The 13,970-nt window shown below is 45.2% G+C and overlaps 1 protein-coding gene across 1 annotated transcript in view; it reads left to right on the forward strand.

Moving 5' to 3' along the window:
* Positions 1-13,970, forward strand: part of TANC1 (tetratricopeptide repeat, ankyrin repeat and coiled-coil containing 1) — a 182,206-nt gene that overhangs the window by 102,195 nt on the left and 66,041 nt on the right. The window contains exon 7 of the mRNA XM_079709947.1: positions 13,261-13,524. Coding sequence (XP_079566073.1) covers positions 13,261-13,524 — 264 coding nt within the window. The remainder of the gene's footprint in view (positions 1-13,260; positions 13,525-13,970) is intronic.

Raw genomic sequence — 13,970 nt, forward strand, 5'->3', positions numbered from 1 at the left:
TCCATGGACAGCTGAGAGGATGAAGCATTGGCTTTTACATTCCTTGGTGTTTATTTTATAACCCTGGGTCCATTTGGTAAAAAATTTTCCAGATCAGGTCTGGCCTGTGAAGTTACAAAAATCTTCCCTCCTCACTGAGTAATTCTACTTGGTGGGGATCGGGTCTGGATAGGACACACCATAGGGCAAGGAAATCCCTGCATATTGAGAAGTCTTCCCAGCTCAGTCGCAAGGTCACTGATCTCCCCACTTATTTCTGGGTGTTTGTTCTTTAGTTTCTTATAATGGCATCTGACCACTGTTTGGAGGCCAGGATTTTCTAAGGAAACCTAACTGCCCCCACACACCCGTGCGCATACCCACAAAGTAGGTGTGCTTGTGCTGAGCTGAGAGTCTGGAGACACAGAGTGTAGTCCTGACTCTTAGGCTTCTTGACTAGGTGACTTGAGCAACATTTAATTGAATTCTTTGCACACTTCTTTCCTTCTCAAAGGAAATCAAAAGTAAGGCTTCTGATTAGGTTAGTAGTTTCTAGTCCCATGTTCACAATAGAATCAACCAGGGAATTTAAGAGCCCTTGTTTTTACATCCCATCCCAGACAGAGTGCGTTCGCATTTCTGCAGGTGGGCCTGGGCGCCTGTGTGTCCCAGTCTTCAGCCTGGTGTCTTTCGGGTGAGCTATTCAGGTCCCTTGTGCGCTGAGGCCGTGCTGCTGTCTGACGCCAGTGCTCTCCTGCACAGCTCAGCCCCTCCCTGTTGCCCAAGTGATGCACATGTCTTTGAGGGATATTTTATGTTTTATGTATGTAACCAAATGCAATGACATTTGAGCTTTGTTTTCTCCAGTCGCCTGCAATTTCTTTCAAGTGTAATTTGAAAAACCAAGCTCTGCAGGTTCATCCAGTTTTATTTTGGCGATTGCCCCAGAAGATCTGTGAGATGCCTAGGACTGGGTTGTGGGCTCTGTGAGGGGCCCGTCAGCGTGAGGAAGGCAGTCTCTTCCCTCAGTTTTCACTCGGATCAGGATCTTCTATGGGTTTTTGTTTCATTTTTCTTTGAATTGTCTCATTGAGATATAATTTGCTTACTATAATATTCACCCATTTAAACCATTGAGTGGTCTGTGTTTATTCAGTACTGTGCAACCATCACCACAATCTGATTTCAGAATATTTTTACCACTTCAAAAAGAAACCCTGTACCCTTAGAAGTCACACCTCGTTTCCCCGCATACCCCAGCCCTACTCAACTGGTGATCGACTTTCTGTCTCTACAGACTGGCTAGCTCATTCTGGACATTTCATGTGAATGGTGGGTTGTGGGTTTTGTAGCAGGTTTGAATTCTTTTCACTCAGCTTCAAGCCCTTCCAGAGAGCTTATTCTGCTAATTCCCCTTTCTCATCTCACTCTGCTTCCCCACCTGCTGTTTTGTCTAACAAATTTTTCCCAGTGTTACCTCTGTTTTCATGCCCCGTCTCTCTGAGCTGCCCACCACCGAAGGATCTCTGGTATTAATTCTGTGGTAGCCAGATGACTTTCTTTACAGCATTCTTAGCTCTTCTGCAATGTCCTCTCCTCCTCAGAGTTTGTCTTCCTTCAAGAAATTGGCTAGTGCTACAGATTTTTTTTTTTTTTGGACAGCCTTTTACTTCTTATTCTGTGTTCTGGCATTGACATCTCATGCCTCTGATTATGGCCAAGCCAGTTTCTTCTTTTGACAGAAACCTTTTCAATGACAGAAAACTACCCTCATTCATTCATTCATTCATTCTCTGTCTCTTTCTCTTATTGAGAGATTGCTGCTATTTTAAAGGTGTTCTAAAGAGGGAAAAGAAAAGTTGCTGGTTGGTTTTCTGCATTGTCAATGAACGACTGAACTGCAGGAGTATTGAGGCTCTTACTTAGTACTTGATTTAGTACAGTCCCTGCTGAGCCCAGACCGGTTAGTCCCCCTATTACATGCTCTCCATAGCATCTCAATAGTTTCAATTTACTTATTTTTTTCTTTTTAATTTTTTTTTGTTTATTTTATTTTTGGCTGTGTTGGGTCTTCGTTTCTGTGCGAGGGCTTTCTCTAGTCACGGCAAGCGGGGGTCACTCTTCATCGCGGTGCACAGGCCTCTCACTATTGCGGCTTCTCTTGTTGTGGAGCACAGGCTCCAGACGCGCAGGCTCAGTAGTTGTGGCTCACGGGCCTGGTTGCTCCGCGACATGTGGGATCCTCCCAGACCAGGGGTCAAACCTGTGTCCCCTGCATTGGCAGGCAGATTCTCAACCACTGCGCCACCAGGGAAGCCCCTCAATTTACTTATTTTTGTTTTGTTATTTACTTTTGTCTCCACATAGTTAGGGGGGCTCATTTATCTTATTCTGGCTATCTACTGGGCTCCTAGCATGGTGTTAGGCACGAGAAATTAAGGAAAGAGAATTGTGGCTACTTACCAAGTTGCATTGCAGGAGGCAGTGGTTTAGTTGGTTTCTAAGGAAGCTATGTGGGATTCCCATTCCAAGTTGGCATTGTCCAGTCTTTTCATGTCGTCTGTATTTTAAGTTGTGTCTTGTCGTTAAAGTTAAATGACCCATTTCATGTCATTGAGGCTGTCCTTCCTTCCTTGGCTCAGTCAACATGTTCCCTTAACTCGGCTGAACAGGAAAAATGGCAACGATTGAGATGAAAGTGGGAGGAACCGGGAAGAGGTTCCTAAGTCCCTCTTTCAGCAAAGACCCACTGCTTCATGAGACTGTGCTTCGTGCCCGGTCACCTGATCTGCAGGGAGCGAGGACCATAGGTGGCCGAGAGGGAAACCCTGTGCTGGTGACAGTGTTTCTCTGTTCTCTCTCCTTCAGTGACCTGCAGAATTAGAACCTGTTGCCAAGGGACACATTGGAGGTGTGGTAGGGAGGAGAAGGAAAAACAAGCATTTCCTCTCCAGGCAGACTTACCCACAGCTCTCTGAAGAGGTGGGCGTGGCAGGGCCAGAGGAGGGACGAGCTTCCCCCTGAATCAGTACAGGATACGCAAGTTCCGTTGCCTCTTCAGGGAGCAGGGATCTGTGACTCAGTTGTGGTTCTGTGATTGCTGGGTGTGGGCAGTGACGAACATGTCTGTTTTTATAAGGTGTAGCCTTTGGGCATCTTAACTGTTTAACAGAGTAAAATATTCAAGAACACAGTGATCCCAGTGGGCACCGATGAAGGCGAGATACCCTGGCTTCCTGCTTTGGGAGGCCCTGCAGCTGCTTGTAAAACAGGCTGGTTAAGATTCATGTTCTGGATTACACAGGGCCTGTGAAGGGAGTAAGAGGCTTTCCATTTAATTTTCCATTTTAAGTTGTTTGAGATTTATCAACCCATGGAGCTCAGGTTGGAGTGGCAAAGGTTTGGGGGTGGGATGATGTAAAGAGCACACAGCTGCCATGACATGGCAAGCTTTGGGGAAGCTGTAGGCTCCCATCCAGGGCTCAGACCAGAGCTCCATGTACAGTATTAGCACAGTTTATTTAGGGGAAATTTCTAACAATGCTAACCCATCCTTAAAAACTGGGCCTCTCCCTTACTATTCAAGGTGACTTCCTTCATGATGATTCTATTCAGTCTAAATATTTTTGCCCAACAGATGCCGTGAAGGGAAGCTTGTGTTCCCACGTGCCCAGACAGCCTTCTCAGGCTGCCACAGGGTGCCCTGCCCGGGTTCTGTTTCTACTGGTTTTGATACATTTGCAGGTGAAGAGAATTTCCTTTTGGAATTGCTTAGTAGGAGAAATGGCAGGCTAATGACCATGAGAGGAATTTATTTGGGCCCCTTCCAGTCTCTCTCTGTGGAGGCCAAGGCCTAGCAGGCCCCTCTCCACCCCCTGCCCCACGTTCACGGTGTAATGCAGAGGGGAGTCCCACTGCATCCTATTTCAGGAGCTCCAAGTTCTTCCAACATAAATGTCTTTAGAAGTTTAATAATTCTGTCATGTAGAAATACTGTCTGAGCTGGATGGGATTAACTACATTCCCTACAAATATTTTTTTTTGAAGTAAAATTCCTTACTCTTTACATAATAAAATCATTGGCATTACCTAGAAGTTAGTGTCTGATTTTCAAATCTGCAATGTGAAAACCTTCTAACTGTGACAACAGCTGTACTCAGTCACCATGAAGCAGCTTTTTAATTATTTGCTTTGGAAAGGAAGACTTTATAAAGAAGTAGCATTTAAAGGTATTTCCTCCATGACAGAAAGAACATTTTTTCTTAGTGACACTTCCTTAAATATAAAACTTGCTTCCAACTGTTACAAATGGAAATTGTAGACTATTAATCCCGGCTTAGAAAAAAATTAAGTACGGGCAGACCTCAGGGATATTGCAGGCTTGATTCCAGACCGCCATAACAGAGCGAATATCGCAGTAAAGTGAGTCACACGAATTTTTTTGTTTCTTAATGTGTATAAAAGTTGTACTGTAGTCTGTTAAGTGTGCAACAGCATTATGTCTAAAGAAAAAAGCAATGTACTTACCTTAATTAAAAAATACTTTATTGCTAAAAAATGCTGACCATCATCTGTGCCTTCAGCGAGTTGTAATGTTTTTGTTGGTAGAGGGTTTGAAATATTTCGAGAATGACCAAAATGTGACACAGACATGAAGTGAGCAAATGCTGTTGGAAAAATGGCGCCCTTAGACTTGCTCAATGCCGAGTTGCCACAAACCTTCAATTTGAAAAAAACCCAATTTCTGTGAAGTGCAGTAAAACATAGTATGCCTATATGTGTATTCATTGGAATCTGTGTGAAAACCAATCTGATTAAAAAAAGAAAACATTACTGAAAATAGCGGGCTTTAAAGCACTTTTTGATTTAAAGATACTGTTTAATTTTTGTTTATGTCTGTATCATGTTCAGTATTTTATGTGTGTGTGTATTTATTTCAAAGAAATGGGCTCTTTATTTAGGGAGAAAGAGGATGGATGATGGATGAGGAGAAACAAACAAAACTCAGCTTTCCTATCAAGATTTAAAACAATAAATCCTTCCTATCCATTAATGATAGAGGTGCCCAGGAGAAGGATTTCCAGGTAGCAATTTGAAAAATTCTGGCAGAGAGAGAGGCCGTTAAAAGTCAGCCATCCCTTCCATTTCCTTTCTCTGCCACCTGCCTGTACCTGCTGACATTTATAATCTCCCAGTGGCTTTCATAGTGTGTTGGATGGGTTTCCTTTTGAGAGTTGGTGTTAGGACAGCCCCATGAAGGGAGGGGAGGGGGTTCTGAGTGGAGGACGGCCACATCTCACCTCTCACCCCACCATCTCCCGCACTGGGTGTGTCTTCTGAGCAGAGCAGGTGTGTCTCCACCTGCCCTGCTGCCCCACACCTGAGCCACCGCATTCCACCAGGCCAGGTAGCTTTCAGGATGATCAAGTGCTCAGAATTTTAAAAGGGTAAAGCAAGAACTCAGGCTTTTCCTGCTGCCTTTTTCCCCTTTCTCTGGGGAGCGGGGGAGGGAGCTTACATTTGCTCTCCCCCTGCTTACTTTGAAGCTGGGAGGCAGGTATACATTTTTTTTTAATTAATTAATTTATTTGTTTTTATTTTTGGCTGTGTCGGTATACATTTAGGCAGGGGAATTACCGTCACAGGAATATTGCTCCTGCAAAAGTGGCTTGCAGTGAAATACCGGACAATTGATTAGCATCCTGCTGATCCTTGCTGGAGTTTCGATAATATTTGTTCTTCTGCCCAGTTGCTTAGGACATAAAGAAAAGTTACCGTGGGCTGACTTTTATCTTCCTGCATCTCTCTTCTCTGCCTTCCTAGGCTTGTAAAATGAAAGTGATTCCAGAGGTAGCTTTAGACCTTTTATTTCCTGGACTTTGTGTCCCAAGGGAGATGATCAGATGCAGAGAGCGGCACACAAAGAGCAGTTAATTGTACTTTATTTTCATTTTTAACTTGTTGTAACTCCTGTCCTTTTGATTTTATGCTAATACTGCTTTGTTGCCACCTGTCTTGCCCTACTTGCTACTAAATTGAAATGCTTTGAAATTGATTTGGTAATAACTATTTAGAGTGTTTCAAATCTGTGTTACTATTCATTTTGCTACACTGCCTGCAATTTAAAAAATCATCCTTAATTATAGAAGCTTTTTAATCTCTTGGGTGAAGGAGGAAAATTTGCTTTTACATATATAATTTGGTAACGTACTTAACATGGGAAAGAAGTCCTTGGCGGTGATGTGAGTTAGCAAAGAGCTTGCTATACTTGTATTCTGACCGTGGTTGGATTCTCCGGGTTGTTTTGTCAGAAGCATTTATTGGCACCGACTGTATACCAGGAGCACGTTTTTTTCAGTACTGGGACAACAGAGATAGGCACAGTATCTACTTTTTTTTTTTTTTTTTTTTTTTTGTGGTACGCGGGCCTCTCACTGTTGTGGCCTCTCCCGTTGCGGAGCACAGGCTCCGGACGCGCAGGCTCAGCAGCCATGGCTCACGGGCCCAGCCGCTCCGCGGCATATGGGATCCTCCCAGACCGGGGCACGAACCCGTATCCCCTGCATCGGCAGGCGGACTCTCAACCACTGCGCCACCAGGGAGGCCCCACAGTATCTACTTTAAAACTTGTTTACCTGTGGAACCAAAGAATGGTCTCCTGTCCTTTGAAACTTGGGCAAGTTGTCACTAGCTGAAAAGGGTTTAAAACATGGCAGTGCCCTCTGATGGAAGGTGTATGCCGTAGGTGCAGAATAATACCAACCACTAATAGTACCTTATGCTTTTTTCTGGAAGAGTCCGGAATTCTGTGGAGTCATTGGACTAAGTCAGAAGTGCCAGCGTCTAGGCCTTTGGTGTTCGGGTTATGGAAGCCTTATCAGGACACCGTGTCACGTGCTATTGCTAAAAAACTTCCTGTTGTTCAGGTCTGCAGGCTGTTCTCGGCAGGCCGCTGCCTGCCCTGTCCCACTGAGTCTGGGCCATGTGGGGTGGGGCTGAGGTTGGATGGTGTGGCCGAGTGAGGAGGCCTGTCCTCCCCTCCCCCACTGCCCCGCCCCAGCTGCCCCTTCGGGCGTCTCCACGTGACAGGCCCGCTGAGCGCTGCCGTGACCGTGTGGCTGTGGCTCGGGCCCCTGGCCTCGCTGCCTGTCACAGCAGAGTGCGCCTTGTGCACAGCCGTGAGCGCTGAGCCAGAGATTTGGGACAGAGATCTGTCTGTCACAAGCCAAAGCTCAGGGCCCTCGGTGGTTCCCCAGGGCTGGCCAGAGGAGCCACGCGCTGCTGTCCATGCAGAGTGGCGAGAGGAAGAGCCAGAGGTGACTCAGGCCACCCCCCCCGCCTCCATCCTGCCAGGCGATGACGCGCGCGAGTGCCTTCGCCGGCCCCTCGCCTTGCTGGGCTGCCGGAGGTGAGAGCAGCCCCCCGGGCGGCGGCGAGCCAGACTTGTTCCCTGCGGTTTGTTAGTATGTGGGTGGGGCAGAGGGAGAAGCACCGTCTCTGGTCAGAAGGTTTCCTGCAGGCTGGTCTCATCCTTGCAGTCTTCCCCCTTTGTCACTCAGGGAAGTCCAGAGTGTGGCACGGCAGCCTGAACCGTGTGAGGCGTGAGTGCACAGCAGAGGAGTGCACCGAGTGCTGTCGGGTCCAGAGGATCAGGTAGTGGGCCCGTGGCTTCCTGGACCTGTCACTTTGATCTTGCCCCAGCCTCGGTGGGACGTTCTTCGCTTTCTAGAGTTGTTGGTGATCTTTATGCTGTCGGGTCAAGGAGACAGTGTCTGCACTAGTTGGATTTTTCTTTTCTTCTTTTTTTTTTTTTTGGTACGCGGTCCTCTCACTGTTGTGGCCTCTCCCGTTGCGGAGCACAGGCTCCGGACGCGCAGGCCCAGCGGCCATGGCTCACGGGCCCAGCTGCTCCGCGGCATGTGGGATCTTCCCGGACCGGGGCACGAACCCGTGTCCCCTGCATCGGCAGGCGGACTCTCAACCACTGCGCCACCAGGGAAGCCCCGGATTTTCCTTTTTTACTCACATCCTCCCTTCCTCCACTTTCATAAGCAACCAGTCTACTTCTTTCTTGTTTGGTCTCTAATTCTTTGGTCCTGTGTTTTAACTTTTAGACTCTTCCCGTCAACCATTAAACTGGATATAGAAGCTGAAAGATGTTTGTTTGGGTTTTCTTAGTGCTACTTTATTTTTCTTCAGTTGTATGGGGAGGAAAGCATTCTTGGGTCCTTATGATATGTGAGGCACTTTACATATGCCCTTCTATCTGATTTTCTCTCCCAGGGAGAGAGTTTAGAACAGGGCCCGGGCATGATTAACACTATTATAATATTCATGTTAGCCACCATTGTTATTCTTATTTCCTAGGGATACTTATTTATTTATATTTCATCCCTCCCTAGTGCATTTGAAATGCTCATAGGCATTTACTAAAACAAGATTTTTCTTTTTCAGGGAAGGTATGAGTTGGGAAAGAGTGAGAGAAAAGATGAAGTCAGCAGTCAGGTTCATAAGATTTTATTAATTTTCCTTATAAGTGGGCAGAAAGTTTTAAGATTCCTAGTAACCTGTGTAAAGAGAGAAACACAAGATGATGTTAGTAAGGTAAGACAAAAATGTGCCCATTCCTAGTAGTGGGCCCAGAGAGACATACCCCCTTGTGGGTCCTCAAAAGAAGAAAAGCCAGAGTTTGAACCAAGCCCCTTGCACTTTTCACCTCTTGTCTTTTCCAGAGCTAAGAGAGAGAAGAATTTGGCTCTGTGTATATGTTTGACATCAATGGCCCTTAGTTTCTAAACAATTCTGGACTAATGCATTAGTCTATAATTATTAGTCAATCTATAATTAGTCCATCTGTAATTCTATTAGTCCATCTATAATTCTGGACTAATACATTAAATACTCAATTTAATGTATTTCTGTCTATCTAGATATTTATTATTTTTGGCTGTGTTGTGTCTTTGTTGCTGTATGCGGGCTTTCTCTAGTTGCAGTGAGCAGGGGCTACTCTTCGTTGCAGTGCACGGGCTTCTCATTGTGGTGGCTTCTCTTGTGGAGCACAGGCTCTAGGTGCGTGGGCTTCAGTAGTTGTGGCACGCGGGCTCAGTAGTTGTGGCTCGCAGCTCTAGAGTGCAGGATCAGTAGTTGTGGCGCACAGGCTTAGTTGCTTCATGGCATGTGGGATCTCCCCGGACCAGGGATTGAACCCATGTCCCCTGCACTGGCAGGCAGATTCTTAACCACTGTGCCACCAGGGAAGTCCCTTAATTTATTTCTTGATGTTCTTTTAAACCTACAACTTGATTTAGATCCCACCAAACTACTTACTGGGCCCTGGACTTTACTGTTTTTTTAAATTCTATTTCAAGTGAACATTCGACATATGAAAGAACCTTCAATAGGCAAAGAGGGGATGAGGGAAAGCTGGGAAGGAGAAAAAATCATTTTATTGCAGTGCCATATGTAGCAAAACGTTTAATGACTGAGTGGGTCTCTATCTCTGCTTCCCCCACCTCCCAGTCAGACTCCCTCCTAGCTGCTGTGAGCCCATGACTGGCCTCTCTCCACTAGCCCCTGCCCAGGGACTGCTGTTTTTAACAAGGCAGATTTCATGAACTGCAAAATACTTTTTAGCCACAGATACTTTACCGAACTCCTTTTACACGTTGAGAATTGTACAAGGCAAAGGGAGTTTTAATACACACTGCATGTGCAGTCAAAAGGACTGGTATTGGACATACCACTAACTGTGTGTGTGTGTGTGTGTGTGTGTGAGTGAGTGAGCGAGAGAGAGAGAGAGAGAGAGAGAGAGAGAGAGATCAGTTTCTCCCCAGTGTGTTTCCATATCTATAAAGTGGGATTGATGGTTCTCAGCCTTTCCACCTCTTCTCTCGTGTTGTGGTGATCATGTATATGTCTTAACATAATTAGAAAGTGCTTTGGAGGTGGTATAGCCCTGTGCACTAGTAGGTCTGGTTAAATGTGCCGGCTCTACAGAGGAAGATAACCCCCTGTCCTTGGCTAAAAGGAATTTTCAAGTTACATGGAGAGTCGGAAGTAGTAGCACAGGAGAATCAATGAGCAGTACCAAACCTAATTTAATACTGACTTGTAAGGCACAGCCTAACCTCGTAGCTTGGTAAAACTTAAGGCCTGATAAGTTGCTCATTTTACAGAATCCTTTGTGTTTGCAGACTGAGACCCAGCCTGAGTGACGATGGCAAGTCTTAATTGATGAACACTGGCATCTATAGTAGTTGAAAGAATAAGATGTTAGAATTTTTGAGTTGAGTTGTTAGGGAACTTTTCAAGATTATCCAGTCTCTGGAAAATGTCAAATGGCACTGATTTTTTAGAGTTTTTTTTTTTTTGTTTTTTTTTTAAAGAAACATCATAGTTAGGATGTTGCCCTGTGTGTATTAAAACTTGAAGGCGACTGGGTTAACTTAATTAGGAGTTTATTTCTGTTAGCTTGGAAGAAGAATAGGTATTTTTTGAGTAGCTTGTCATTTGTTATAAGAAATACTTTCCCTTTCTTGGAGACTGTGGAGCTTCCGTCTTTGGTGTGCTTCCTAGGTCGTGTGGGAGAACTGGGGCCTTCATTTGCCCCACTGGATCTGCTTCAGAGCTGCACTGTGCCTGAACCGAGATGAAAGGTCACTGCCTGGGCTTCCAGCCGTCCCCCTGGGTCTGGTACTGGATCCCAGGGAGGAATGTTGTGAAGTGGGGCAATCTTAGTGGAACATCTTTTGGGGGAGGGCCCTGGCTTCAGAGCTCCTCACCTGCCTGCCTCTGAGAGGGCCCTGGTCAGTGTGGACTCTGGAACGCGTCCCTCACTTGAACTGCTTGAGGACAGTGGGAGAGTCTCCTACTTACAAACATACTGTAAACTCGTAATATCCTCCTTTTGAAATTGTGGCCCCATCTGGGACTTCTCTTCCCAGCTGCCTGGGGGCCTTCGTCCACCACCTGCTTCCCTTCCGCTCACTGCCACAACCGGAATGGTGCCACTCATCAGGGCCTGGGCACCTGTGGCTGTGCTGACAGAACTGGGCGTTCAGCCTGTCCCTGCAGCCCATGAGCCCTGACCAGAATGTCCCTGCCTAGCTGCTGCTTGGATCCTGGAAGCCCTGCTTCTGGTGCTGTCGCTGGTGACAGGGCGTAGGGAAGTCCCAGTTCCTGTTCCCACTGCTTGAGGTGTGAGTTAGGATCAGATCCTTAGGGGTTTGATTCTGAAGTGCCTGGCACTTCGGGAGAGCAAATGAGAACGAATATCACTCTGACATTGTTTGTTTTTCTCCTTAAGAATATGTGCCCCCAGATAAAACAGCCACAACATAAAAACCAGACCAGTCGCCCCACCCGCTTTCTGTAACTTAGGTGTTGGGGTAGCCTGGGAACCTAATTACAACATGCCTGCAGGAAAAGCTTTCTGAGTCCTGAGCACTGGACTTTTAAATGAAAGTTTGGAATACAGTCACAGCTTATTAATAGGGTTATCATTAGTAACTAATTACCATTGAAGCAATAATCTCATTAATAAATTAGAGTATTCCTGTGATGCCCTTAGCACAATCCGTGATATATACAGTAACCTTCAATAAATATCAACTGCTGCTATTACTACCACCACCTGCATTTTTAGGATAGAAAGAGTCATACTTAATATACGTATGCTCATATGAGTGATCCATTTAAAAAACACACAATGAAGACTGTGATCGATTCCAAATAGATGGAGAGATTAGTATTAATACGCCTGCTAGAAAACTTGGAAATGCTGGGAGTAATGACAGGTACCCTAAAGATGTGACAGGCCCATCTCAGATCAGCTTACACTTTAGTTAGAGGCATAAATGTCAACAATCCTGAACCAATAACAGTGAGATTAAATGTAGTTTGTTCATTTGCTCATTCGCTGAATAAGCAAACATTTACTGAGCACTGAGTATGTGCTCAGAAAAGGAAGGGATCAGCTCGTGGTGAATCCTCTAAGGAGGCTTCAGCATGTAGAAGGGATTTTTAAATAGGGAGATAAGCAGTGGGTGATAAGTCCAGGCTGGGGCAGCAGGAGCAAAGATAGTTTTAGAATTGTGACAGGATACCCTGCGGTCGGCATCACAGGAGGAAATTGTTTTGTCCTTATTTCTAAACCATAAAGAGCTTTGTAAAAATAAACAAAACAAAACCCCTTCAGACCCTTTGATCCTAGATAACAGACTCTGTTGGAGCTAATTCACCAGCCTGCTGATAAAGTGTGTATCATCGGGGTATGTTGAAGAAGCAGCTTAACCCAGGCAGCTGGGTCCTGAATGCACTCTGACCCTGTGCACTCCCATTTAAGTCTTGCAGTTAAGGGCCTGAGCTGCTGGGATCCAAATAAAGATCAGAGGACCTGGCCTCTATTCTCAAGGACTCAAGCCAGTGTTGCTTGCAAGCGGATCACATATGGCTCAGCGTCTTTAAATCAGAAGTGGTTGTTTGTAGATTTGTGGAGTGAATGCTGCTGCTTTCCTTCATCATATTCGTCCTCTTTTGCCAAGATGTTTTTCCATCCTGTTTTTCTTAGAAGAGGTTAAATTTTAATTCTGCTGTCAAGTGTCCCTTCCCGTGCTTGCGTATTCCCGGCGCTCGTTTCGTAGAGGTTTCCGTTCTAAGCTGCTAAAGGAATAAAGTCAAGTCAGCCTCTCTGGATCGTCTTGAACAGATGTTATAAAGTTTAATTCTAAGGATCAAATTTCTGCTTGACTTTATAATCGTATTTTTGTTTTATAGATTTGTCTCCTGCATCTCTTCTGTATTAACTATTGTGCTGCCCTGCCCCCTCTCTTTATACACAAATGTTATTAATTTGGGAAAAATACTTAAAGGTTCAAGGGAATTTAATGAGATTTGAATTCTTTTGTGAGCAATTCATCTTTGTTAAAAGACAGGCTACATCATTTCCAAATTACATAGATTTACTGTTAGCTCTCAGATACTTTTAGACAGTTTTTTCATTATCTTCTTAGCAGAGTTTTCTTTTTCCTCCCCTGTAGAATGATTTAGCAGTTTATTTCCCCTGATAAGCAACATTCTTCTAATTTACTAAAATACACTGTATGAAACATACTTTGATAAAAATCTGTGCGGGCCAGAAAGCTTTCCATTGATCATGGGGAAGGGTGTGTGTGCGTGTGTGTGTGTGTGTGTGTGTGTGTGTGTGTGTGTGTGTGTGTGTGTACTCTCAACAGCCCCAGCAATTCCTGGCTTCCTTCAAAGTATTTTGGTCTCTCATTTCAGCCACAATTACAAGTTCATCCGAAAATGATGACCGGAGTGGCTCCAGTTTGGAATGGAATAAGGACGGAAGCCTAAGGTTAGGGGTACAGAAGGGAGTGCTTCATGACCGCAGGGCAGATAATTGCTCCCCAGTGGCAGAAGAGGAGCCCCCTGGGCCAGCGGAGAGTGTGCTGCCCAAAGCCGAAGCCTCAGTTGGAGATGGTCCGGTCCCTTATTCTCAGAGCTCCAGCTCGCTAATAATGCCACGGCCCAACTCAGTTGCAGGTAAGGCCACGCCTCTCCCTGGAAGGGTGATCTCACTGGGTCTGAGGTGCCCCCTGCTCACTCTCTTCACTTGGGAATCTAATCCAGACACAGGCCAAACTTGTGATCACGGGTCAGGCCCTTACCTTTTGTAGGCCTAGTTTACCCATCTGTAAACATGTGGATAAACCCATATGTAAACATAAGGCTGCACTTAATGGTCTTTAAGTGACCCTTCCCCTCTGGAATTCTTTAAATTTAATATTTAGACTATATGGCTCTTTGTGTTTGAGGGAAGAAAGCACCAAAAACTGTCCTTGTTTTTTGTTATTTTGAGCCGGAGTTAATTCAGGATTTACAGCTTGGTCAATGGGAATTGTTGTTTAGAATGAGTTTGTTAATATTAGCTCAAAGAATTTCTAATCCAACTTTCAAACTAATTTTTTGTAATTGAGGCCCATCACATA

The sequence above is a fragment of the Hyperoodon ampullatus genome (assembly GCF_949752795.1).
Source record: "Hyperoodon ampullatus genome assembly, chromosome: 8".
NCBI lineage: Eukaryota > Metazoa > Chordata > Mammalia > Artiodactyla > Ziphiidae > Hyperoodon > Hyperoodon ampullatus.